This window comes from Martes martes (assembly GCF_963455335.1).
Source record: "Martes martes genome assembly, chromosome: 3".
Lineage (NCBI taxonomy): Eukaryota > Metazoa > Chordata > Mammalia > Carnivora > Mustelidae > Martes > Martes martes.
The window spans coordinates 171,469,334-171,493,042 of NC_137890.1; the positions used below are offsets into that span (position 1 = coordinate 171,469,334).

The 23,709-nt window shown below is 38.7% G+C and overlaps 2 protein-coding genes across 2 annotated transcripts in view; one reads left to right on the forward strand and one right to left on the reverse strand.

Moving 5' to 3' along the window:
• The window catches only part of VWC2L (von Willebrand factor C domain containing 2 like), a gene marked incomplete at its 3' end in the record, with an annotated part of 152,261 nt that overhangs the window by 20,544 nt on the left and 108,008 nt on the right, over positions 1-23,709 (reverse strand). The window lies entirely within an intron of this gene.
• On the forward strand, positions 5,034-5,555 carry LOC308339820 (transcription factor BTF3-like; the record flags this gene model as incomplete). Its single annotated transcript, XM_080798796.1, has 1 exon — positions 5,034-5,555. The coding sequence occupies one exon, from the start codon at positions 5,034-5,036 to the stop codon at positions 5,553-5,555; it is 522 nt and encodes a 173-aa protein (XP_080654922.1).

The window sequence follows — 23,709 nt, forward strand, 5'->3', positions numbered from 1 at the left end:
AGGGGGAACTAACATCCCCAATAGGGAGAGGTGTTGCTTATGTGTCCTTTTTGGTTTGCCACCTGTGGTGGGTTGAATAATAGCTTCCCTAAAATGTCTACCTCCTAATCCCCTGGAACCTGTGAATATGTTACCTTAGGCAGTCAAAGGGAGTTTGCAGGTGTGATTCAGTTTAAGGATTTTGAGATGTTGAGATTATTGTGGATTATCCATGTGGACCCAGTGTCATCACAAGGCTCTTTATAAGAGACAGGCAAGAGAATAAGGGTCTGTAAGAGGAGATGTGAAGGAAGTAAGAGGTTGCTGTGATGGGAGAAAGAGATTATGACAAACCAACCCTGTGGCCTCTAGAAGCTGGGACATGCAAGGAAACAGATTCTCTCCAGAAGCTTCCAGAAGGAATAGGTAGAGCCCGCCTTCATCTTGACTTTTGTCTTCTGATCTCCAGAACTGTACAAGAATGAATTTTTGTTTTATAAGCCAGGAAGCTTATTAAAGAAATGATAGGCAACTGAAACACCAGCACCCCTTGAGTCAACTTGTAGATGATGCTAAAGCAGGAAAGGTACGTTTAGACATAAAGTAGATTACCCAATGGGAAATTTCAAAGAATTTCAAGAGAATTTCAAACTATGTAATGATTACTAATGCTGTTATTAGTGCTCTTAAAAAGAATTTCTGGAAGGTTAAAGGTTTGGAGGGTTAAACACAGAAGGTCGAAAAAGTTGACCACTATAAACTGATCGTTTTCATGTTAGCCACTTGATAAATTATCTATGTTAACAACTTGGTTGGATTTGACTGGAGCATTTGTGGTCAGCCCTTAGCAGCTTTATGCATATTAAAAACAAACAAACAAAACAACAGACTCCTTCAATGCTATCAGAATGGCACTTTGATTCACTGGATTTGGTTGAATCCCTGCTCAGATTTGAATTTGTAGGCAGCATTTTAGAGTATTTCTATCCTGCAAGGAGGACACAAAATTTATTTATGAATTGTAAGTCTTGGCTTGCACTGTTCATTTTCAGAAATCAAAAGTACATCATCTCTGCCAACATGCAGTTTTTTTTAAATGCCCACGCAGATCCTAGAGAATATTGACATAATTTTTTTTTAATTGTGTAAATGTTTTATGCTTGTAAATCTCACGTCTTGTGTTGTCAAAGCAGTGATGGAACACCCGTAACACAAGGAGCGACGGTGAGTCACATGGCTCAGCAGAACTAACAAGAGTTCTGAGCAGTACGAGTGACTAATCGCTCTGCTGGTGTACTACTGGCAAAGAGCCCCAGAGAGAGAAATATCCATGAGTCATATGATTTTTGTAGATTTAATGACAACCCTAGAATTACATTGGCATTGCCTCCAATTGAGAAGACATTTGAAGAAAGCAGAATTCACATTAACTGGTGTAACTCAGTGTGAAACCTAAATCAATGAAAGAAACTGGAAGAAATAAACTCCCATGCATAAAGAAGAGAAAGATCTTCCTGTATTCGTAGATTCACTCAACAAGCTTTGCCTAGTGCCTACTGAATACTATGTGCTGTGCTTTTGCAGGACAGAATGCTTTGCTTCCACCTCTTAATTAGTATGGGAGAACAGTCATGCTCAGATGAGAATGAATGAGATCTTGGCAAGACTTTTCCATTGAAACCCAGGGGCTAGAGAATGGGCTTCACTTATTTGTTGCCCCCAGAATCTCTATACGTTCAGGAATCTGTGACATTGAATACACCTGGACACCTTAATAATTAAGCCCTGTTACCAGGGATAAAGCCAGATAGAATTTTGCTGGTTTTGTGCTATGATGATCTTCAATGACTACTGTTCAATTCATCTTCTACCCCTCAGTAAATTTAATGTTGAGGCCTGTATTTATTATCTAAAAAAAATAATTGTAGCATTTATTTTTAAAGAGCACCAGGAACACAGATGTTAGCAGTCATGGCCACTTGATGAAAAATATTTGAATATCTCTCATGCTTTTGTTTCTAGTATATTTTACCTAGCTTTGGTATGGTAAAACTTTCTGCAGCCCACGTGGGACCACATGCATCTACACCTATCTGTTTTGTTCTACTCTGGCTTCTAATCATCTTTGCTTTAGTCTTAGTGTTGATTCAAGGATTTTAGGAGGATGAAAAGACCAAAGCTTGCAGATATAACCCCAAGTAGTCTGTTAGAATTTATTCAAGGCCCAGCCCATTGTGTTATACAGTGGCATTCAAGGGGGACCTTTGGATTCGGATTAACAAAATGCTACCAGTTGGAGTTGAGCGTCCTCTCCACCAGGAAGGGCCTTCCCTGCACTGTGCTCTGTATCTCTATTATGGAATCTGTCACTGAAGGGCATTTAGGTATACACCATTTCCGCACTGAACTTTCAACACCACAAAGGCACTCAACACAGTGTGTAGCAGGAATTCAGTAAATAATTGTAGCATTAATTCAGCAGTATTCTTAAAAGTAGATTTTTGCCTCTGGTGTTAAAATTTGTGTGTCACCCTCCTTGGGATTCCCTCTGTGACACTAAGTTTTGGCACAGAATCACTTGAATGCACCAACCACCAACACCAAGAATACTAAATGTTACAAATCACGGAAGTGGCTGACTGAGTAGGATTCTCCATGGTTGAGTTAGAAGGGTTCTCACTCAGCTTCTTTCATGGTTTGTAGCATTCAGTTTTCTTGGTGTTTACTAAAAATGGTTTATAAAAACTGGAACTTCAGAGATGGAAGCATGATATTCATTTCAAATATGGAAACATTATAAATCATATGGCAGGGTTTCTAAACAATGTGTGCATTTCTCTGTTGTTTAAAACCAGATATTTGCAATAATTACTTGGCCTGCCTATGAACATTATATTTTATTTTTATGAGACTTAACAATCACTGACAATGAGGACAACTGCTGCATAGAAGTGCAATATTACTCCTACTGTGGCCATTTCTAGAATAAAACAGAGCTTTTGCATGCTCCCCACTAGAGCATTATTGAGAAAGGAAGGAAAACATTAGAATTCCAAAGAATCTAGGAGAATCTAAAAGAGACAGCAAAGAAGAACTAGGGAGCATTTGGCGGAGAGAAAATTAACACAATGAACATATGGTAATCAAACTGAGATTTTATACATCTTAGCAGTTTTGTGCCAAATACCACAGCAATTCCTTCACACTGCTTAGTAAATTGTGCCTAACCATAAGAGGAAATGAAAGATCCAACACTAGAGGAAGTAGAAATCATTTAGGCTTACCTCACTAGACTGTTTTAGGGGCAGTTAATTTCTAGTGCAACGCTAGGCTTGTTCCTCCCTGTTTGTACAAATTACCTCCTTCACTTAACCCCAAGAATGCTAATATATGTGTGCTGGCATGGGATCACCAATCAGAGCCGGAAGTTAGTCAACAGGATTGGAGAGGGAAGTGACGGGAGGGTGCATATAGAAATGGCTTTCAGGAAGGGAATTATTTTTGGTGAACATCCCTCAGTTATTTTTGCTAGATCCAGCATAAAAAATTTGAACCAGTTGATGCTGAATGATTAAATGATTTCATGGGTTTTATTTTCCCTTAGGGTGTGGGAGTAAGCAAAATCAGGCATTTCTTCAAATTGCATGGTGAGGACTAGTGGGATATCACAGTTGTCTTTGTGGTCAGATTTTTGGGACACAGTCACCAAGGATATTCATGGAATTTCTTGATTTCCCTGATAATCTTACCAAAAGACAGGTTTTTTAAACTGTATTTTCCATTTGCTTGAAATCGATAAAAAGCCTTACAAAATTGCCACAGAGATATTTCCTTTTCAGGGGAAACATCAGTGCTTTTCCTCAGGTTTCTGCCAGCTCTGAAATACATTTTTTGTTTCATGTAAGGTGTTATATATTTGTTTAGACTTAGTGTTAATGTCAGAGATACATTTTGTGTCTTGAGCAAAACGATGTCTTGCTTAAAACACACTTTTACAATGATCATGTGTTGCTGTTATACTTGGTTAAAAATTATTTGTCATTTATCTGAAAGGTAACAGCCATGGATCATTCTATATTTTCTACAACAGTTTGGATAGGGTTCTTATTCGGTATGTTGGCAGAGATGATACTTAAAGATGAGCAATTAATAACAACAGTTTTCAAAGTGATAGCTTACACAGATATAGCTCGTGCCAGTGCTCCTAATGTACCTGGTAGATTTTTTTCTATTTAATCTTTCCAGAATATTTTTGCTACAGGAGATTCAACTTTCTAGACCGACTTTGACTATTTTACTGCTCTGCTTTTATCATCCATAATTGTTCAAAGTTTTGCATGCATCCTATACTTTTCATAGCAATTATCCTATAATTTCAAGAAGATGCATTTAGTGGTGAATTCCTGAAGATGGCTCATTTTAGATCCCACTATCCAAAGTAACAAACATAAAAGATTTTTCAGTTTAAGTGGCAGAGAATATGTGAAAAATCAGGATGATTGGAAAGCAGCATAACATGGTGAATCTGGAAGCCTGGGTTCAAATCTCATTTTTGGTACTTACTAGCTGCATAGCCTTGCTCAAGAGACTGAAGTCTTCGATGCTGTAGTTCTTTCCTCTGCATAATGGGATCCTAACAGTACTCACCTCTATGCTACAGGACATAGAATAATGCCTGATACATAGCACAGTGTAAGAGATTTATCCATTAACATTTTGTATTCTCAGCAGATTTGCAAAGAATATAGTAATGCCCCCCATATAGACAAGAAAATGGGAACTTAGAGAGGTTAAGAGACTTGTCCAAGGTTAATTCCAAATCCCATGCACTGTTCACCATTGGTTAATCACTTGTTCTGTTGCCACGCCTTGGCTCAAGAATCTTTACTCTACCATGAAGATGGAGAATCAAATGCTTAGACAGAATGTCCTGGGAAAGCTCTAGCTGCCATCTTGCGTCCCCGCGTGTGTGCACCTAATCTCAGCTGGTCCGCCCGAGACCCCCTGAGTGCCAACCCTAGTCCCCCGCGAGGTCCCATTTCCGCTCCAACAAGATGAAAGAAACTATCATGAACCAGGAGAAACTCGCCAAACTGCAAGCACAAGTACACATTGGTGGGAAAGGAACTGCTCGCCGAAAGAAGAAGGTGGTTCATAGAACAGCTACAGCAGATGATAAAAAACTTCAGTTCTCCTTGAAGAAGTTGGGGGTAAACAATATCTCTGGTATTGAAGAAGTGAATATGTTCACAAACCAAGGAACAGTGATCCACTTTAACAACCCCAAAGTTCAGGCATCGCCGGCAGCGAACACTTTCACCATTACAGGCCATGCTGAGACAAAGCAGCTGACAGAAATGCTACCCAGTATCTTAAACCAACTTGGTGCAGACAGTCTGACTAGTTTAAGAAGACTGGCTGAAGCTCTGCCCAAACAATCTGTGGATAGAAAAGCACCACTTGCTACCGGAGAGGATGATGATGATGAAGTTCCAGATCTTGTGGAGAATTTTGATGAAGCTTCCAAGAATGAAGCAAACGGAATTGAGTCAACTTCTGAAGAAAATAAAACTTGAAGAAGTTACTGGGAGCTGCTATTTTATATTATGACTGCTTTTTAAAATTTTGTTCATGGATCTGATAAAATCTAGATCTCTAATATTTTTAAGCCCAAGCCCCTTGGACACTGCAGCTCTTTTCAGTTTTTGCTTATACACAATTCATTCTTTGCAGCTAATTAAGCTGAAGAAGCCTGGGAATAAAGTTTGAAACAAGATTAATAAAGTTCTTTGCCTAGGGGGGGGGAAAAAAAAAAAAAGAATGTCCTGGGAAAGACAGCCAGGTATATGGGGTAGTTACCAGGAAACTACCAGGACTAAGGGACTTCTAAGTCATAGGAGGGCTACAGAGACCAGTGTAGGGCAACAGCTCCAACTGGCTACTTGCTGGTGGCCAGCTACTAACTTCCTCAAGCTTTTACAAATCAGATCTTCTCACAGTACTGGGTTCTAGCTAAAAAATGAATCAACAACTCCAAGGACATCTCTTCTGTCTCCAGTATTCTGAATGCTAGGCTTGGTTGTCCATGCCTGAAGTCCCTACCCTGTTTCCTCTAATAAGCACTGGGCAACACATAAGCCAGGAGCTCAAGTAGTGGTTCTGTGTCTTTTTAGCTCTCTGATTTTTCTGAATCTTAAATCCTTATTTTTAGATGGGGATAGCAATATCATTCTTGTATTTTTGTCCTCATTGGGTTGTAGGGCTACCAAGCAAAACAAGTGAGAATACATTCCCATCTTTTGGAGCACTGTGGTATTCTTATCTTTTCTATAATCACAATATTGGCAAATAATCACACTTCCGGGTGCACCACAAAGTCTATGTTTTCCCCTTACTCAGCAACCCAGTGAAAGGGAAGCCATTTGGCAGATCTGCCTGAAAGCCAGGACTTTTGAATGCCCCGTAGGATCCACTTAGCACTTTTGCATCAGCCAAACCAATTTGGCTTTAAGAGGGCATGTAAGACACTATCTGGAATTTCCTCATTGATTCAATTTAATGGAGAGACCTTGCCAACCATCTTTATTTTCCTCTCTTTTACTTCTCTTGCTTTCTCTGGTCAACAAATTCTCTACAGGATGGCAAAGCTATAAGTTTTCTGGGAGCGAATGCAACATAGTTTGTGTTTCTGGAAAGTGCTCTGAATGAGACATATACTTTTTGTTGGCTCTTACAGTCTATAGCTATCTTTGAAAAAAACCTGTTGATGAAATGTGAAGGGAGATAACAGATATCGATTAGGTTAACCCGATTAACTTTTTTTAATGTGGCATAGAAATCACTATTCTGTGTAGTTTCTATTAAATTGAGCAAAATGTGAAATTACTGTTATCCTAGGTAGGTTTACAGAGTTAAACCAAACATATTTAAAGGAGACCACTCCCTGGAGAACTGAGAAGCCTCAAGGATGCATTACAGTTTGGCTGGGTTAAAAGTTATGTTTGAACATGTCTGAATGAAATCATTCCTATTCAACCTTCGGAGGAGTTTCTAGAGGAATGTGGGGAGTGGGTGGGGACGGGAAGGGTGTTTTTGTATTCTAACGTGGAAGTCACTTTTTCCTATTAACCTGAAAGAGCTGCTGTCACTAGATGGCCACTGCTACTGCATATCTGCCAGAGAGAGAAAAACAAACCGAGCACTGCATTCTCTGTGGTGCAAGTCGTTCTCTGATCAGGATTCAGATTTGTCAACGAGAACGATCAGAAACTGGCAGAGAAAAGGTGCCGGGTGAAACAATGACAGCCAAACACGGGCTGGGGGGACAATCAATGTTAGCTGAACAAATAAATGATCCTCCAGTTGCCACATCACTGCTAAGTCATGCACACGTTTCAGAAATGGGAAGGTTTATAGAAATGTGTCTTGGATAAAAGTATATGAAAATCGTACAGTCATTAGCTGTAATCACCCCTGGGATAAATCCATTCCTGGAGTGGGAAAGGCGGTGAGGATAAAGGTTGAAAGATTCAAAAGGGCATAGGAGAGGCCCACTAGGGGGATAATAAGATGCAGGGAACTTGTTTTGACCAGGTGCCTGCAGCAATTTCCCTTTGCTCAGGGCACCCCTCTCACCGCATGGTGGACACTGGCTAAAATAGAAACTCCGTTGGCCTTGGCAGCTCTCACACAAGCATCTGTATCTTGCATTAACTGCACATTTCTGAACGATGTCAGGGTCAATGTGAGCCAGGCAGCCGCAGGAGAAGTTTGCCGTCACTTCAACTTTGCTCCCACCTCTGTGTTAGGACCATCAAAATCTTGTCAGCAGCGATGATTGCTCACTGATGCAGCAAGCATGGAGGATAGAAAGGCAATTGGCAATGCAGGTCCCCAGACGGGCACAGCAGCTGCTGAATCAGACACCTGAGAGGGACCGCGATCCTGGTAGATTTGGGAGGTGTTTATGTAATTTTCCAAGCTGCCTGGAAGCTTGGTGGGTTGTGTATAAATGATCAGATGCAAATCGTCCCCAGTGGTCACAGCTTGTTTTCCCAAAATTTTACCGCACTGCACGCAAGGACAAGCGAAAGGGACTCTGTTAATAATCTACCACAGGAGCCACCTAAACTGAGGGGAAGCCATTAAAGCCAGACAGACTGTCACTGGCATTATGTTCACCCAGGGAGCCAACACTGTCCCATAATGAATGACCTCCTCCACCTGAGCAAAATAAAACAACTACGTAGCTCTCCAGCAGCTGAACTTCCCTTCTGGTGGCTGTTTATTATTATTCTGAATTAGATTTAACACTTTTACCTCAAGAAAAAAAAAAAAAAAAGAATAACAGTGCTTACTTTTCCCCACAACTGTAATGTTATTCTAAAATTTGTCTAGACTATATCAGATTCAATGTCTCATAGTAGAATTCCTATATTATGAGTGTAATGCATTAACTGCTTCCAAGAAAAAATGACAAAAAGGAGTTATTATTGTGTATTCGCTTGGTGTTAGGCACAGAGTTGAGTTCGGAATGTCTAGTTGTTCTAGTTTTAGAGATGAGGAAATTTGGTGGGGTTTAGGGACTTGCCCAAGGCCCTCAGTAATGTGTGTTAGGGCCGGTATGCAAAATACAGACTGCCCTACCCCAAAGCTCATGTTCTTCACCACTATCATGCTGCCAGTTTCATCCACACACTACCATGCTCAGAAAGTTCTTCCCGTGCTCATCTTCCATTATAATTTGCAAGTTCATTCTATCATTTCTCAACACATGTTGTTTGAGTTCCTATTCTAGGTCAGGAAGCACAATAATAAGTGAATCAAAAGTATATGTAGTCGCAAGGCCATAGTGAGGATGGCATCAGGAGCCCTCAGATGAGCAAAAGGACATATGCCTGGTGGTTCAGCCTGATGTGGGAATAGCTAAGTTGTCACTAGAATTAACAAGACACAATAGGGAGAGCGTTTTGTTGCTGTTGTTGTTTGCCTATTAGGGTGGCACCAAAATTGGAAACAAAATGAGGGAATTGAAAGGGATGAAGAATGAAATATAAGAAGAGCCAAATGACCTTGATACATGATGGTGGTAGAAAGGACACATTGCTCTCGGACCCAGCCCAGGCAGTTATCATAAAGCACCACTACCCCTTTGTGCCAAAGTGTTTCAGAAGTTGGTCTGAACGAAACACACTCAATTTTACTAGCTCAAGTACCAATCCTTTGTGATTTTTACCCCAAGGGTGATCTAACTAGCCTTTTTCAAAAAAAGAGAACAAAACAAAAACTAAAGTGCCCCTTGTGAGGGAGGGCTGGACAACTAATTTTTGAGACGTTGGGGGTTAAAAGGAAGGGAAATAAAAGGGGTCGCAGCTTTATTGGCTTCTTTCCACGTGTTGTCTGAAGAAACGCTTCAGTCCCATCTGGTCACTATTTGGGGCCTGGGAGAGTATTTGACACTGCTGAGCGCTCATATGACATCATCATAAAATCTCTCCCGAGTCTTTCTCCTCTTGGTTTTCAGAGTATTGTTTACAGATGGTAGGCATTTTAGAAGAAAAGCTGTCTGCTATTTACCACACATTTCTCAGGGAGCAAATTAATTTCCTTGGGATTCCTCTCATTCAGATGTAGTCTGTGTTCTCTTGTAAATCATGGTGAGAATTTAACGTTCATTAGCATTGAAAAGCATGGAACTCTTGAAATAAATGTTTTGCATCCAGGCACAGATGATGCTGGTTATACACAAGAGTTAAAGACACCAAATCTGGTATATATGTGCCATATGGAAGGAGAAACCATCTCTTCTGGGAAAAAAAAATAGTGTTTTGTCTTTACACAGCATCGCATAATGGTTCCCAGTGGGGACCCTGGAACCACCTAGTGTGGGTCTGGATCTGGCTCCTCTAGGACCTTGACCAAATGACCTCCCTTCCCTGATCTCCAGTATCCTCAGCTGTTTATTGGGGTATTCTGCTCTTATGTTATTGTGAAGATTTAAGAGATAATGCAGAGACTCTACTAAATGCCTGTTAAATGATTGGTTTTGATGGTATAAACTATTATGTTCTTTCTGACTCTTTTTTTCAACCACAGTTTTCAATACTAAGGGCTTATGTGGTATGCCTGAGAGATGTGGGTTCTATTCAATAACCACTAGTGATTTTCCCCTAATTCCCATGGGCATGATAATATCAAGTAGGGTTTCTTGGGAGGGATGAATCAGAGGTGGTAGGTTCTAAAGTTTATACTGTATACCTTTAGGTAATGTAACTGGTAGTTTTGAGTTTTCCATATATTTTACCAATGCAAACTACACAAAGAAGCCCCCCATAGCATTAAAAAATAGATACTTAAGATCAAAATTAATCTTAACTTTTACTTAAATCATTTTAAGGCAAAATTTAAACTTTTAATTAAATTGTGTAATATATTGTACTTTCTAATATCAGTGATGCTTCAAAGTTGTAATTTACTTTAAAGGGTGATAAAATGATCTGTTCCAGGAAAGCTAGTGTCTTTGTTAAAAGATTAGCTATAAAACATTTATGCAACCTAGTTACAAGTTGCCTATCAAAAAGCAGCAGTACATCAAGAGAAAGTAGAATACAAAGCAAAAACCCCAGTTTAGATTAGTTACTAAACAAGGCCAGGATAAGTTTGGTGTTCATTTACAAAGTTTTTGGATAACTATGAAAATTGTAGTTTCTCCAGTTAATGGTTCAGAAGAGTAAGTCAGACAGTAACAGAACTAAAAGGCTCTTTCATTCTCATTGATCTTTTTTTCCTAATTAGTACAAGGCGCACAGAAAGATTTCAGCTAGCAGTGACAACTTTACTAACAGTGAACTAATCACAGGTCTTATTTTGCCTTTGCATTTTGAATGGGACAAATTTTAGAAATAGGAATGGGGTTTTGTTAGAGGTTACCAAGATAATTTTATAAACTTTCCTGCAATTGAATTGAACACATTTAGGGAATAAATAATTTCCCTGGATGCCAACTGGGTTATGCTTTGTTGCTCCTCTGAGTTGATTTACATTTCGTCTGTAATGTTATCAAGTATTTGTTATCATTCTTAGTCAAGCACAGTAGTCCCCAAACAAATCAGAGACAATGTGGCATCCAAAGAGAGCATCATCATACTGCCTTTTAAAAAAATTTAATTGATTGTATAGCTGCTTAATTTTATTAGGAGGCACTACAGCAAGCATTACTAGATATGAAGCCAGATATCCATTCATGCAAAGAAGATCTATAGATGCAATTTAAAAGTGCTCAGTTTAGAAATTATGAGGGTTTTTCCCAATTGGAAATTTTAATGTGAGTTGTGCAAATAGGCCAGACAGCTAATTCCCCTCTCAAATAACAGAACTGAAGATTTTTGACAGAAGTGGCTCTGAATTCACCCAGTTAACCACTTCTATCTCTTAAGTAACGTAAAGTGGACAAAGCAAATTGTCAAAATTAAGGTAGCAGGAAGTAAAATATTTTAAAATGTACTCAGGAAAAGGTAAATAAGACATTCCATTAGGGAGTCTGGGTGGCTGAGACAGTTAAGCCTCTGCTCTTGACTCTTGATTTCGGCTCAGGTCACGATCCTAGAGCTGTGAGATGGTGCCCCACGTTGAGCTCTGTGCTCAGCTCCAAGTCTGCTTGAAGATTCTCTCTCTCTCCCTCTGCCTTTCCCCCAACTTGCTCTCTCTTAAATAAAATTTTTAAAAACTCATCCCATTACGACATCTTTCTTTAAGTAAAAGTATGCTATTACACTAAATTATATATGTTAATTATATATACTAGTATGTATATATATTAAATTATTCTAAAAATATGTTGACAAATGGACCCTAAGGATCTGTTTGCATTTTGGAGTTTACATTGCAATAGTCATCTGATTAAAAACATATGCTTTGGTGAGAATATTTTTAGAGTATGTTTTCTCCTATAGCACTTGAAGGTACAAAGTTATTTGCTCCATACATTTTTGTTGACCTGATTGAAACAGACATTTGTAACATAATAGCACCCATTTAACCTACACAATACTGGCTGAGCATTTCACTGTCTCTCTACTTGTAGAAGAAGCCAACTGTACTTCCCTACAGAGAGAAAAAGGCTGTTTATGGGTGCATCTAATCAAAGTGATAATTTTCTAGAGTGGTAAGAACTCCCAAATATGTGAGAGAATTAATAGTTTGTGAAGATCTATTCCATAGTTGTCAATGAATAGTGTACTTAGTCTGTCTCGGAATCTCTATTTTGTCTGTCAATGCCATGCAGACATTGGAATATAGGCTGGTCTCCTTGATTGCTACATCTTCTCACAATCTAGTTCCAAGAAGAACTGAATGGTTTTTCAGAATGATCTCCTACAGTACTCTCATGAAGAATGGAAATAAGAATCCATATGTACCAAAGAGGAGACTGGAGAAGGAGAAAACTGCTCAGTGTCGAGTTCAAAATCTTGTGTATAGAAAGTTCACCAAAACCAGTTTACTACCAATCTTTTGGAAGCAATTTGCTTGTTCCTGATTGCTGATTTTTTTTTTCATTGAGTTAATGGTTTTAATAAGAATTCCATACAGCATCTTTTGGGAGAAGTAGAAACAAAGACATGGGCATATTTGTTCATTTATTCCATTTTTATTGAGTTTTGACTATAGTAATAAGGAGTATGCTGGATGTTAGCAATCTAAAGACATTGACTCAGGCCCTGCCATTCAAGACTTATCTGCCATTCAAGAGACTTACAGACTCTTGGGGAAGAGGAGGGGATGAACAGACAAATGGGTTATGATAGTACAGAGTTCATCCAAGAGGGCTACTCACTCCAGATTATGGAAAGGAGGGATGAGGGAAGACTTGTGGTTTGGAAGAAAGATCCCTGAGGTAATTAAAAAAATAAATAGAGGTTAGCTTGGTGAAGTGTGTGTGTGTGTGTGTCTGTGTGTACGCATGTATGCACGTACAGGATGTGAGTTTGTAGTGTGGGGAGAGAAGCATTTTCATACAGTGAGATAAGAGGAAGAAAAATGAAATATATTTTTTGGAACTTTAAGTATTACAGATTTATTTGGTAGTGGCAGTAGTTACTGTTGGGAATAGTGCTAGGACATGAGCTTGTAGAATAAGCAGGGGCCAGATCAAGATTTTGGCAAATCATACTGTGAATCTTGACTTTATCCTGAAAGCATTTGGGGAATGTTAAGGATAGAGTGAAGAGATCAGATACACAGTTTTAGAAAACTCTCTTCAGAGGCATTCAGGGTAAAACACCTTTGCAACAATGCTGATAATTTTTGTTCTAGAAGAAGAGGTAAAAGAAGCTATATATATATATATATGTATATACATATATATTTTTTTTTCTCTAAAAGACATAGATGGTAATCTTCATTTTTTTCCCTATTTTAACCCACAAATATTGAGTTTCTGAGCTTTAACTAGATGTTCCCAAAGTATGAAATTTCTCATTGTGAATTAAGTAGGTACCAGCCTAGAGGAGACAGTCTCTTAGCTGGTCGAAAAGTACACAAACACTATAGGAAGTAGCCAACACCATGAAGTCCATTCCTACTCATGGTGATCATGAGAAACATGGAAAGGACTGCTGGTCTAAAAACTGAATTCAAGCCCATCTAAGCTTTTCTCATCCTAAAAAGCTTATATTGAATTGAAACTGCACTATATTTTACATACATGTTATCTACTATGGCTATATTTCAGGAAAGACCAGATGCAAGGGGGAAAATAAAAGAACTCTCCCATTCAGTATTCCAACAAATATTTACCGAGTATATACTATGTGTTATGCAGTGTGCTAGCTATTGGGACTCCAAGGTGAACAAAAATCAGTCTTTATGTCTTCATGGTACTTAGTGTAGTATAATAAAGGACAGATGAGAATACATCTGCATACATCTGAGGATACAGGAAAATATTTAAATGGGTATTCTAGAAGGACTATTCAGGGCAAAGATTAGATTGGTAGAAGGCTTGAGACACTGAGATAATTTATGTCCATTCTCTTTTGGAAAAGAATATATATTATTTACTTTGTAAGGGTAAAGCCCTGTGTCCTTCTCTTCCCTCTTGGATGTCCCCAAGTAGAGAATATTGTGTGTGTGTATTTACTTTTATAACTTGTGTTTGAATTTCTACTATGATTTTTTTTGACTTCTGTTATAAAACCCCATTTAGCTAATTGAATTCAGTACTCTGTAGCTATATCCAACCTGAATTAGGCTGTCAGCCCAATACCTAATTCTTGAAATTGGGATGACTTGCACAATTTTAAGAATTGCCCTTCTGTTTATATTCCTAAAACAAAAGCTCATGGCTTGTAAGCAATCATAGTGCCACTTGGATTATAGTCTTTAAAGGGGATACATAGTCTGTTTGAATGTAATGAATTTGGTCCTTCCTTTCAGGAAGCCAAGCTCAGTTCACATTTCAATAGGCCAATGTGGATACAAGGAATTTTTAAATCAGAGATGCGACACCATATGCAGTGGGAGAATCTTGGACCAGGAGAGGACATGGGATATTTCACAAAAAATGTGTCTTCAGTATATCTACTAGTTTTAGAAATCAAATAACAGAATGTAGAGTGCTATAATTAAATAATTAATAAAATAATTAATAAACGGTTTGGCTGGTGGTATGCAAAAGTTAGAGAAAATCACCTAAAGCACATAGGATTTTACCCCCAAATCAAGGAACTTATTTTGTTTGTGTTTGATTTGAAGTAGGCTTCATTATTTAGCTCAAAGAATGTTTCCAGCTTGGGAGAAACATGCCTCCTAAAATCATTTTTGAATTGCTGCCTATGTTGCTTCGGTGGAACTTTCCTTTTCTTTAGGATTCCATCCCATCTTTCATTTCTGTGCAGTGTTATTATTAGCTGTGAAAGAAACTAAACTGGTCTGGGAGTCCAGGGATTTTACTTCTTTCAACTTCTTGCCTTCAACTTTAAAACAATGAGGGATCGTTTGGAATTTCTACCTGTTTTTACTAATATACTAGTTACAAAGACAGCGCTTGGAAGAAGGAAGCGTTTGTGCTGGTCCTATCACTCGATGCTTATTGGTTGGGCTGGAATCAGAATCCAGAGTTTAAGAGCACAGTTTATACTGGAGATGATCTCATGAAAGTAACTTGCTTGTTTAAGATGAGAAGTCAGACCCAGAGAGTAGAAGAACCTGAACCTCCATCTCCTAGGTGGCCATTTCTAATTTATTCAAGTCTGTTTTTCTTTGGGAGGATTTCCCTAGGGATCACTGTGATCCTGCAGGATTTCTTTACTGCACAACTCCAGGTGACACCGTTCATGTTTTGATATGATTTGAATAAATAGTGGCGCTTGGACTTGTGCAGCAACTTGAAGCCGTACATTATCTGTATCTCCCACCATTGCTTTCTCATTGGTGGTGATGAATTGCTTTCTGTTCAAGTGAAAGGTACTTGAAAATGGTCTCCAAGACTCTTTTGTCAAAGAACACAGAGGTCCTAAGCAGGGACCTGGAAACACAAGGAATGCAATAATTTCTTTGGAATCCTCAATTTTAATTGCAGCATGTGCAATTAAAATGCATAGCGCTCAGGAGGGGATGACCCGAGCAGTATGCGTCGCAGCATGATTGGCTTTAGGATGTCACATGGCTTTCCAATACAGCGCGAGTGACGTGTTGGTTTATCTTACCATCTTGGCTGCAGCATTATCAGTACCTCGGACACTTACCACACATCTCAGAGATACACGGTGTGAATCGGAGGGTCCAATTTGGCCCTACGTATGTCCCCTCTGTGAAACTTTTCAGGGGCCTGGCCACCAATATCTGCAACTGAAGGGAATCAAGCAGCGCTAGGGTTCTGAAGCTATGACCAAGAAAGAAAAAGAGAGAATTGAAAGCGTTCCATCCATTTTATTGGCAACGAGTCAAGGAAAACAGTTTAGAAATACTTGTTAGAAGAGGGGCTCAGGAAGTCACGGTTACTTGGAAGGTTTATGGCCAAACTGTGCTTGCCGTTATCCATAGATAACCCAAACAATTTAAATTATATAAGCCACATACAAGTGATTCAGGGCAATGTTACAGACATTCCCTAAAACCTCCTGTTCTTCACTTGATTGGCTAAAACCAGAAAAAATGTCCGTGACTATTACTAGGCAAATGCCTTAAATCAGAGAATTCCATGTGATTTTACTCTTGGGCTGAATTTGCATTTATACGAATAGAAATAACAAGTGTGTATTTGAGGGATGGATCCTGTCTGTTGTTTTTTCAATTACACATATTAAATCCTTTGGCTTTTTTTCTTTTTTCCACCCCCTCTCCTTAGCCCTGCAAGGTAGTTTATCACTTGAGATTGTTTTAAGGATGAATATTGAGGCAGAGAGAATCCAAAGTGGAAGTTAGAGCAAATCAGTGGCAGAGCCCAAGGGTAGAGACCTGGGAAAACCAGCTAGCTCTAAGTCATGCTATTTAACAGTAGCAGCTTCGAATGGAGAGCAGAGCATTACAGCTGAAGGCTTATTCAATTGTTCTAACTTTATCTTTCAATATTGCTAGAACACCTTACAAAGCTAAAGTGCTTTTTTTAAAAGCTAAAGTGTTTATATATATATATATATACACACACACATATGTATATATACACACACATACATGTATGCATATGTATGTATTTGTAATTACTGCTCAGAGCAATCAGATGAGGTAAATTTACACATTGCAGTGTTTCTGGGTTACAAAAGAAACTGGAGCATGGTGAGGTTAAGAGGTTTGTCTGGTAATTGTGAGCCGAACTGTGAGTCAGATACAGTGATGTAGGCTGCATTTCCTCCTGCTCACTGAGAGAGGTTGTGGGTTTTCCTGATTTTCATTCTATAAAAGGAGACTTGACTTTGGAAGTTGGTGTATGTATCAGAAAGTGTTTGGGTTGCTGGGAAGTGGGTCTTAAAAGTGAATGCATTCTCAGCCTATCAGGGTATCACCCCTCTAGTATGAGGTCACTGGGTCCAGCATCTGTATCCAGCCTCATGGGCTAATGGGGTTGCCTCTGGCTCTTCCCATTCAGTCACAGCTGGCAAAGACTCCGGTGGGAGAAAGTTGAAAGTTTGTGCATGATGCCTGAAATGAACTCTGCCCATTGCGCCTCAATCCATCTCCTATTCCCGTTTAGTTGAAACTACCAAATAGGTCAAATTGCCATTGTCAGATTTTTATGTTCATGAATATTTGACTTAAAAACAAAGCACACAACAAACAAAAAAATACGATCGTTTTGTAAAAGCCTGCAAAATTACCATGGAGCTAAAAATTAAGAGATGTTAGCTTTTCCCCCTTGTCTCCTAATTTTGATACCAGAGGTGTGAAAATAGATTTAAAAGACATTTCAAGACAATCATAAAAATTAAACTGTGGAGAAGAAAGATGGGAAGTTGGTTGGTCCTTCATGTCTGTGGAAGGGCTACTCAAGGAGAAATGTAGTATCTGTTTCTTGGTGTGGGTCCAGAGAAGTGAGTTATTAATTTTTTTCATAGAACACTTATCAAATAAAGCACATTCTTACCTCAGTAATATCCATGTGAGCAAAGCAAGAAATCAGGTTTATTATCAGTTTTTACACTTAGAAGCTGAAATAATAATGGCAGTGATACTCCTAATATTACTACTCTCACTGTGCCTTCTAGCTGTTTATTGCTTCCCTACTATGTACCACTGGCTGTGTAGGCATTTCACCATGATCAGAAGTGGGTTGTATTAAGTCCTAGAGCAGATTTTAGTCAGCCTCTGGTCTGTGTTTCTTATCTCCATGGCTACCTTTGCATTTTGTGATCGCAAGGTTTATAACCATGCTCTATGAAAATTCCTAAAGAAGTAGATTTCTTTTTCATCCCTTTCATCTGTCGTCTTACCCTACGGAGAATTGCAAGTATTGTGGGATAGCTCCTTTTGGAGGAAAGTTGAAAGACTGTGGATTGCAGAAATATAAAATTAGTGCATGAGTGGAAAAACTATAACATTGCAATTAGATATGTTACTATGGTTTTCATTCCCACTCATCCTTTAAATCTGATACTTAAGATAACTCTGGGAACCTGAACCCCTGGTATTCAAACCTGTTCATTTCAGTAAGAAAACAAGACATGGGTAGCTTCCATTGACAGTTATGTTTGGTGTGGACTCTCCCTTGGACAGTCAGTAACATCAGAAATTGCTTTGGTTGTGGGATCCCATGGGGCAGTCATGGCTCTGAATCTGCCTTAATGTGAAACAAACCACTTCTGTAAAGAGCTCACTTAAGAAATAGCTTTGCTTGACATCTGTCTGCTGAAGAGTTCACCCTCCCTGAAAAATAGAACATTTTACTCACAGAAAAGTTGATTACCTGTGGAATAGACCTAATATTCCAATACAGAGAAAATGCAAAATTGCTTCTTTTATTTTCACATTTTCTCACCGTGCCTGAACAGATTACCCATTCCTCTATACTTTTGGAAGAAGGAATGGCATACTAAGGAAGAAATAACTTGATCTAAGAGGCATTTGTTACTTCCAAGTAGTAATTATTTGGCAGTGTTTCTTCACATCCTCAGCAGGAAAAAAAAAATGTCCTAACACAGTCCACACATAATCAATGTGTTTGCACATGGAAGTCCTACAGATATGTGCTGGTTAGGTAGGGCTGGCTAGCAGCTCTCCTTCTGCTCCTGCACTGCTTGCATTTTTCATGTTTTCTGTGATCCCAACACAATTCAAGATTTGTAGAAGTGTTGGCTGGAAGGTCCATAGGGAATAACCACTTTCCTTTTCAATCTTCCTGAGTCTGTGAGAAAGTTGCATGATCAATGCCAAAATACAGTAAAGTTCACTTAAGAAGGGAAATGGAAATAGCCTACACTTGGGAAACAGCAAAATTGCTGTGTGGGTGACAATATTAAACCATTCCTACTGCAGACATTACTGTATTTTTCATTTCCATTTATTCATCTCATCATGGTTATCATGATTACCACTGCTGCTAACTAACACACACAAAGTTAATATGGCTGTTTAAGCAGTGGTTTAGAAGCGGTGGGGTCTCCATTTTATATGGTTGCCATGTTTATGTTGTTTTAGCAACAAGCTTGGCTCACGAGTATGTATAAATTTTATGTTTATGTACACTGTTAAGGAGCTATGGGATGGAAATACGTAACCAGGTACTTGTGACACCAATTTATTTTCATAACCTGCACAGGATAAGTATAATTTACTGAGATTACTTTCAATCTTGAATCTTTCTCTTTAAATGCCCAGTACCGCACTGCTCCATGTCTGATTCCCCAGGTGGTTCCTCTTCTAGAGCTCCTGTCTTTTATTTCCACAGGTAGAGGTGAGCCCACATGTCAGGAGTAGTTGGCCAGATCTGCCTATCTTTCTAGCTTCATCACTGCTAAGAATGTATTTGTAATAAAGGATCAGCTGCTCCAACACTGAGGCAAAGATAAATGTTATCTCGTGTGTATTGTAAACAAATGACTAAATGGGGATCAGTAGTTAATGTTAGAAAATGAGGACTCTGCCCTCACGTCACTTACAGCTGAAGTCAGTCGCAGTCTCAACAACCCCCCTCCCCACCCCCGTCATGCTTTTGGCATTAACCTGCCCTCCTCTCAAAATAATTCCTGGATGTCCTTGTTGCTTATATACTATAAGGCCATGGAAATGGTGGTGCTGTCACAACTTGCACATTTTAACTAAGAAAAGGTAAGCTGTGGGAGAGAGAAGTTTTGGCTTGAGCCCCTTGTGGCACAAATTCATTTTAGAAGTACTTTGCAAAGGAAATGGGGACCTAAGTACAGTGTAATTTAATTTCTTCCCTGTATGGTAAGTTATTCTCTGAACTGCTATAATTCTCAAGATTCTGACATGGTTATTGCCATCTTGGCTGCTGCTGTTAACTGAAGAACCACCAGTTTTGGAGGATGCTTATGTTTTTAAACTTCGGATGCTATTGAATTCACTGATTTGTGTGACTTGATGATGGAGCCTTCTGGAACTGCTAGTCCCTCACCTGGTAGTAGGTGAGGGATGAAACTATCATGTATCTGAGCTTAAGCATGAATCACTTTAACAGATGTGCATATATGATTTGATAATTCCATCGATCTGAGATATAAATTAAAGAAACCATAGCGACTGTTTGACTTCCTCAAACATTATGCTGATACCCCCTGGTAGAATCAATGCAATAATGGAAAGGACTCAGCAGTTTCCCTATGAACCCAATTTGTAGAAAAGCTTCATAATTTCAATATAAAACTGCAATGGAACAAAACCTGGACCTAGTAATGACTTTGGTACAAGTGCTTTTAGCCTCTCAAGCTTTTCCATATTGTCTCCATGGTTTCTGCTGCCTAAAGATGTAAAACAAATATGTATTCTTTATGTGCTTGGAAGAAGAAATAGCTTATAAAAAATACGTTCAACAAGAAAACAGATTTTAGTTATTTAGTTTCTGTTGACTGTTTCAAGTTAAAATTCAGAGGCCCCAGAAAACCGGACACTATTAATAGTTAAGGCAAACAGTAACCATGAAATACTAAAATGGCTCTGGCTAAGAGCACCTTGCTCTGGACTAGAGCACCTATGTTCACATTTCCAGCTCTCGGACCTCTAATTTTGGTTAAGTCAATAAGCTGTCTGAGATTTAGTTTCTGGTTTTTTGTTTTGTTTTGAAAGACTTATCCATTCATTTTAGAGAGAGCACACATGAGCGGGGGAAGGATCGCAGGGTGGTAGAAGCAGACTCTGCACTGAGTGCAGAGCCCCTGTTTTGGGGCTTGAGCCCACAACCCTGATATAAGGACCTGAGCTAAAACCAAGAGTCAGATGCCCAACTGACTGAGCCACCTAGGCACATCGCCCCCCTCATTTCTATATCTTTAATATGAAGAAGATGGTAGAATTTGTCTCACCATACAACACATTGACCTTCTCTCTAGGAATCCAAAAGTCTGCCCTCAGCTAAAAGCCGTATTATATGGTGACAAGAGCCTTGGATCAGGACTCTGGCTTTTGATTTTGGTTTTGTCATTATCTGCCTTGTGATCTTAGGCAAGCTACTTACTCTTTTTTAATGAATTTCTTCACCTGAACAATGTTGATAGTGTACTTTATTTGTGTATACTTGTTATGTTGGGTTAAGTCCTAAGAAATTGCTTTATTTCTAGATTCATTGAGATATACTTGACATATATAACATGTAAATTTAAGATATGCAACATGGTGATTTGGAAAACGTTTATATTGCAAAATGATTGCCAATGTAGCATTAGCTTATACCTCCAGCCCCTCACACAATTAACATTTGCTTTTTGTGCTGAGAGCATTTAAGAGTTACTTTCTTAGCAGCTTTGAAGAATATAATACAAGTATTATTAACTACAATCACAAAATTGTACATTAGATCCCCCAAATCTTATAACTGAAAGTAGACACCCTTTCACCAACATCTCTCCACTTCTCCTACCCCCAGCCCCTGGTAAACAGCATCTGCATTTCTGAGTTTCACTTTTTAGACTCCACGTATAAATTGTCTCCACATATAAATAAATAAGTATTTGTCTTTCTCTGTCAGATTTATTTCACTTAGAGTAATGCCCTTGAGGTCCAGCTATATTGTCACAAATGTCAGGATTTCCCTCTTTTTCATGGGTGACTAATATTCCATGTATATGCAGCACATTTTCTTTGTCCACTTATCTGTTGATGGACACTTAGGTTGTTTCCATATCTTGGCTATTATGAATAATGGTGCAATGAACATATGAGTGCAGATATCCTGTCAAGATTCTGATTTCATTTCCTTTGGATAGATAACAGAAGTGAGATTGCTGGATGATATGGTAGTTCCATTTTTAATTTTTTGAAGAACCTTCGTACTGTGTTCCCTTGTGGCTATACACTTTACATTCCCACCAACAGTACACACGCATTTCCTTTTTTTCACATCTTTGCCAACACTTGTTATCTTTTGTCTTTTTGGTGATAATTGCTCTAACAGGTATGAGGTGATAGCTCATTGTGGTTTTGATTTAGGAATTACTATCTTTGTAAATTAAGGTAACTACACTTTGGTAATTTCATATAGTTTGAGCTAAGTAGAATTGTTTATCTCTTTAAACTTGGGGAGAGAGACACTATCATGGTGATTCATGCATCTTACTTTGAAAAAAAAAAAAAAAACAACAAACAAACACCCAAACCCCAAACTAGACAAGAAATGATTAGAGAATGGTGGGGATGGGAGTGAAAGAGAGGTCAGTTTTTTCACGTTCTTTCCTTTAGTTTTTTCCCCCTCTCTCTGTGTTAAATTCCTAGATGGCTTTATATGCTTTGTTGTTGTTTTGACATCATGAACATAGGTTTTGACAAACTCCTTTATTCTGCTGTGATCTAGTTACTTGTGGCAAAAGGTTTATTTCTGGGCTTTACCTGCTAAGAAGGCTGTAGAGAAAGTGGTGTAAATTAAGAAGATTGCTCCCTGGTGAGAATTTGAAATGATGGCATGTTAAGAATAGTTGAAAGAACTGAAGATATTATCCCAGATAAAAGTTAAGGGGATATTACAACTGTCTTCAGAAACCTGAAAGGCTGTTGCATATAAAAGAGATTAGATTTATTCCATTGAGATTTAAGGTACTGAAATAGGACCAATGGATAGAAGTTACTGGGAGGCCTGTCTTATCTTTTTAGATTTTCTAAAGAGTCAAAAATCTCTAAAGAAAGGGTTACCTCAAGAGGTTCCTTATTAATGGTGAATGTACACCTGGTAGGAACATCATAGAAGGGATTCAAATATTAGATGATTGGCTGGTTCTAAGGCTTTTGTGTTCTCTTCCAATGCCAAAATTGTAGGACTTCATCAATTCTTGATCCTTCAGTGTTGTCACAAGACCCACCAACAGAATAAACTGGCCCATTCTTTGAAAACTGAAAAATACTTGGAAAATTTAATAGGTGAGCTTCAGTTTTCTGTATGTGTTACTGTGACTCATATACCCAAGGGATTGCTTCAAAATTAATGTTCAGGGTTGTGCGATTTATTGTGAATGATAAAAAAAATGAGTTAATGTTTATCATAGTGGGCTGAAAATTATAGGTCAATAATAATAAATAAGGATGACATCTCCCTAAAGTCAAATAGATATGGAAGACTTCATTTATGCCATGTAGATGACTAGAATGATTTGAGTACAAATATTCATTAATAGTAATGTCAAATAAATATTGACACTTTAAGGAAATAAAACAGATAGTATGATAGACAACACACAGGGAGAAAGGTAGAAGGGCTGCCTTAAGTAGAGAAGTCAAGGAAAAGCTGTTGGGAGAGATGTCATTTATCATCTCTTGGCAGCTCAGAAGGTGGGATGGAGTCAGACCACATACAATCTGAGAGAGAAACTTCCCAGGCAGAGGCAGTGACAAGTGCAAAGGCTCTGAGGCAGGAGGGAGCTTGGTTCAAAGAACAGAAAAAAGTCCACAGTGGGGACGAGAGGTGTGAGATGAGGGGCTAGGGGCAGCAGAAGGCCACATCATGTGACATAGGCTGAGTAAGGATTTCCTTTTGAGCCCAATGAGAAGTGATTGGAAAATTATAAGCAGGAGAGCAAGCAGGCTATTGTGTTTTAAGTAGGAAAGAGAGCAATGGGAAAAGGAGGCCAGTAGGAGAAA